This window comes from Babylonia areolata, chromosome 6 (assembly GCF_041734735.1).
Source record: "Babylonia areolata isolate BAREFJ2019XMU chromosome 6, ASM4173473v1, whole genome shotgun sequence".
Lineage (NCBI taxonomy): Eukaryota > Metazoa > Mollusca > Gastropoda > Neogastropoda > Buccinidae > Babylonia > Babylonia areolata.
The window spans coordinates 51,479,023-51,484,022 of record NC_134881.1 but is presented as its reverse complement, the minus strand read 5'-3'; the positions used below and the strand labels follow the sequence as shown (position 1 = coordinate 51,484,022).

The 5,000-nt window shown below is 43.8% G+C and overlaps 1 protein-coding gene across 1 annotated transcript in view; it reads right to left on the bottom strand.

Annotated features, from left to right (window-relative positions):
* The window catches only part of LOC143283555 (uncharacterized), a 25,895-nt gene that overhangs the window by 18,013 nt on the left and 2,882 nt on the right, over positions 1–5,000 (bottom strand). The window contains exon 3 of the mRNA XM_076589801.1: positions 741–1,357. Coding sequence (XP_076445916.1) covers positions 741–1,357 — 617 coding nt within the window. The remainder of the gene's footprint in view (positions 1–740; positions 1,358–5,000) is intronic.

Genomic DNA, 5,000 nt, shown 5'->3' with positions numbered 1-5,000 from the left:
GGAAGGCAACGAATTCATTATCCACTGTGTCTAGGGCGCGGCAATGAAATCATTATCCACTGTGTCTAGGGCGCGGCAATGAAATCATTATCCACTGTGTCTAGGGCGCGGCAATGAAATCATTATCCACTGTGTCTAGGGCGCGGCAATGAAATCATTATCCACTGTGTCTAGGGCGCGGCAATAGAAGGCAATGAATTCATTATCTACTGTGTCTAGGGCGTGGCACAGGAAGGCAATGAATTCATTATCCACTGTGTCTAGGGCGCGGCTGTGGAAGGCAACGAATTCATTACCCACTGTGTCTAGGGCGTGGCACAGGAAGGCAATGAATTCATTATCCACTGTGTCTAGGGCGCGGCAATGGAAGGCAATGAATTCATTATCCACTGTGTCTAGGGCGCGGCAATGGAAGGCAATGAATTCATTATCCACTGTGTCTAGGGCGCGGCAATGGAAGGCAATGAATTCATTATCCACTGTGTCTAGGGCGCAGCAATGGAAGGCAGTGAATTCATTATCCACTGTGTCTAGGGCGCGGCACAGGAAGGCAATGAATTCATTATCCACTGTGTCTAGGACGCGGTAATGGAAGGCAACGAATTCATTATCCACTGTGTCTAGGGCGCGGCTGTGGAAGGCAGTGAATTCATTATCCACTGTGTCTAGGGCGCGGCAATGAAATCATTATCCACTGTGTCTAGGGCGCAGCAATGGAAGGCAGTGAATTCATTATCCACTGTGTCTAGGGCGCAGCAATGGAAGGCAATGAATTCATTATCCACTGTGTCTAGGGCGCGGCAATGGAAGGCAATGAATTCATTATCCACTGTGTCTAGGGCGCGGCAATGGAAGGCAACGAATTCGTTATCCACTGTGTCTAGGGCGCGGCAATGTAAGGCAACGAATTCGTTATCCACTGTGTCTAGGGCGCGGCAATGTAAGGCAGTGAATTCATTATCCACTGTGTCTAGGGCGCGGCAATGGAAGGCAACGAATTCATTATCCACTGTGTCTAGGGCGCGGCAATGTAAGGCAACGAATTCATTATCCACTGTGTCTAGGGCGCGGCAATGTAAGGCAACGAATTCATTATCCACTGTGTCTAGGGCGCGGCAATGGAAGGCAATGAATTCATTATCCACTGTGTCTAGGGCGCGGCTGTGGAAGGCAATGAATTCATTATCCACTGTGTCTAGGGCGCGGCTGTGGAAGGCAATGAATTCATTATCCACTGTGTCTAGGGCGCGGCAATGTAAGGCAACGAATTCGTTATCCACTGTGTCTAGGGCGCGGCAATGTAAGGCGGGGCCCAGTGCTCTCCTCCCGCCCGCTTTCAAACCTTCCCCTGACCATCCTGAAGTCAGTTAACCCATTCACACCTGCGTGGAGTGAGGAAAATCGGAGTAAAGTCCCTTCTCCAAGGACACACCACCATGCCGAAAATGGAGAACTTATTTCTAGCAAACACGTAATCTTTGATGTCCAAAATCGTTTTTTTTACTAAACTTCACCGAAAGTTCTTGTGAATGTATTTATATATATATATTTTTTATATAACAATTCCAAGATGCTATTTGTTATTGCAGAAGGTTTGCTATGTTGTCCAATACGACATTTGTTATAGTTGTTACAGTTGTTTGATGTTAGCGTTTCCCTCCATTCTTGTCCCCAGCGTTGTCTCTCCCTATCCCCTCCCCCCTACACACACACACACACACACACGCACTTCTTCCCCCACTCCTCCCCCCCACCCTGAAAACCTCACCCCTCCCTCTCCACTCCCCCTTTTTGACTCACTTGTGTAAACAAAGTGAGTCTATGTGTAGCCGTGTACCGAGTGGTTACTGAAGGGTACGGCACAAAAGACTTAACTAAATATGATTAATTGAAGGATAGACAAGATCCCATGCACAGGCCAGGAACATATAGAGGCCAGTCACAAATGGGTTTTTCTATTGTTTTATTTACAATATTAGATGAGAAGAAAACCTAAGAGAAGAGAAGAGAAGAGAAGAGAAGATAAAAAGAGAAGAAGACTAGAAGAGAACTAGTCTAAGAGAAGATAAAAAGAGAAGAAGACAGTGCCTGAAATGACACAAACAAATGTCATAAGTACAATGTGTCGGCACAAGTGAATAATAAAGCACATGTATACATATCACATGGAAAGACTATTCACTCGGGTTTGGGATACGCAACAACATAATGCAAATGTGTGAAGACCAAACGCTGACATCAAATGACATTTCTAATACATTTAAATAGTGCAGTTAAAGTGATTGAAGCGATGCTGACTTGGTGAAAGTACACTGACAGTATAGACTAGGTAAAACTTATACTGTGTCAAAGTGACTCAAATGAATCAGTGGATTAGATATAATACTGGCAAACTGATAGACCAGATATTAAATGAAGAACCATCATGGCTTAACCATTAAGTGGTGAATGAACTTTACGCACTCACTAGAACATTCTGGAACAAACTATCTGTGTCGAGAGACGTCACTGACTGTGACGTTAAGAATCAAATGGAACACTGCTCCATGCAGATGACGACATAGCAATTATTTAGATCAGTCATAGCCGATCTGTGACTAACTTGTCAAAGCAATAACTGAACAAAGAATTAACTGAACAAAGCAATAACTGAACATACTCATATAAACACAAGTACTGTGTCAAATAATACAATTTACAAGTCAACACGTTCTACACAATAGTACTTACAGCCATACGTAGCGAGATGCTGTTGTGGGAACGACACTGACCACTACACAGCAAGAGACAAAGGGAGCAGGTGCTGGCCGCGGCTGGCTCGGGTGTGGAAGTGACCACTCATCACCCGCTCGGCCAATTTATACAAATTAGGCGAACTACAAAGACAATCACGTGGGCTGCAAACCAAATCGTCACTAATCTGAAGAAATCTGATGAGAACTGTGCTTGTTACAAGGTGTTCAGTGACAGATTTCTAGATGATTACTGAACCGATTTGCATCGGATAAGTTGCAAAAGAAAGAGCTCAACGCCTACTCTACAATGAGTGTAAAATGAAGTGTTGATTATTTAAGATGAATTTATAATCTTAATTTAAGTCACCTGAACAGGGTCAGTTTTAAGGAGCTCGTCGCTGAAAATTACAAACTGCGTTAAATCAGTTTCACGTAGGCAAACATAAATGGAATAGATTTAAAGATGGAGTTAAGACGATTCTGCCAGTATATAATACTAGTAGTTTACTGATCTAACAAAAGAGCTATTAATTAAATACTGTGGAACAGAAACACAAGTTTGCTCTCAGCCAATGACGTACCGGGATGCGACATTGGGCGAGCTGTGAGCAGGTGTCTGGCGAGGAGGACAAAATGATGTAAGCGGAGTGACGTCACACATTCTGTGCGCGGGTTATGAGGGAAAACTGTCGTCTGCTGTGGCTTGTGCGTGAATAGTGTTGGAGCAAGCATAGCGCGCTTGGTCACATATGTTTTAACCCGGTGTGCGGTTGTGTGTGTGTGTGTGTGTGTGTGTGTGTGTGTGTCCGTGGTAAACTTTAACATTGACATTTTCTCTGCAACTACTTGGTCAGTTGACACCAAATTTAGCATAAAAATAGGAAAAATTCAGTTCTTTCCAGTCATCTTGTTTAAAACAATATTGCGCCTCTGGGATGGGCACAAAAAAAGAAAAAAAAAAAGAAGCCTAATCATATGCAAACTGCATTTACTGTTATATTTATATTTTTTTGTATTCTCTAAACTTGGCACTTTGATCTGATATTCTGACCCAACAGCTAGAGCAGTCATTATTATCATTTTTTGTTCAAACAGGAACTTCTTTTGCTAAGCATGGAAGTTTTATTTATTTTGCAAACGTTTTGGTGCAGATGGTAAAAAAGGGAAATTACTCTGTAATGCTAGGGGAGTTAATTTGCTTTAAACTGATCTTTCTCATCTTAAACATTACATTTTGAAATTATACTCAATACATAAAAAGCTTGGATTTTTTAAAATTTTTTTTAAGTGTATCACAAGTGAGTCTTGAAGGCCTTGCCTCTCTTGTTTTTAATTCGTGTAACCTCACTTAAAGTGGGAGGACGTAAAACTGAAGATTACTACCATGTTGAAACGGGGTTTGGATCACTTGTGTGAACACTGGATACAAAGTCCTAACAACACCAAACCGATTCTGCAACGGCGCTTCCTTTGTGGGGGGCGGGGGGGAGGGGGGGGGGGGGGGGGGGGGGGGGGGGGGGGGGGGGGGGGGGGGGGCGTGGGGGGGTGGGGGGAGAGAAAAAGGGAGTGGGAGCAAAATAGTGTGTGGGGAGTGGTGTGGGCAGTTTCGAAACAGCAGAGGGAACAGCTTTGCTTCACATAATGACAGCGTTGGCTGATGGTCAGTGTTGACAGTGTCAACAGCAGGCTTTACTGCTGGCTGGCTGCTGTCTGATCTCATGTCTCTTTCTCTCTCTCTCTCTCTGTTTGTGTGTCTCTCTGTCTCTGTCTCTGTCTGTCTGTTTGTCTGTCTGATTTTGTGTTTGCTTGTTTGTTTTGTTATGTCCAGAGGAATGGATGTAAAAGAAAAGTAATGCAGATTTATATTTCACTACTCTTTTGAAAATAAATTCGTTTCGTTTCGTTTCGTCTCTGTCAATCTGTCTGTCTGTCTCTGTCTGTCTGTATCGGTATGTTTGTCTATCTGTCTCTTTCTCTGTCTGCCTGTCTCTCTGCCTGTATCTGTCTGTCTGCCTGTCTGTCTGTCTATCTCTCTGTGTCTCTCTGTATCTGTCTGTCTATCTCTCTGTGTATGTGTCTGTCTATCTCTCTGTGTCTCTCTGTATGTGTCTGTCTATCTCTCTGTGTCTCTCTGTATCTGTCTGTCTCTCTGTCTTCTTGTCTCTGTCTGTCTCTGTCTGTCTCTCTCTAGCCGTGTGCACGAGACGAGAAACACATGACATCTGTAGTGATTGTGTGGCGACACACAATACCGCGTTGTTCTTG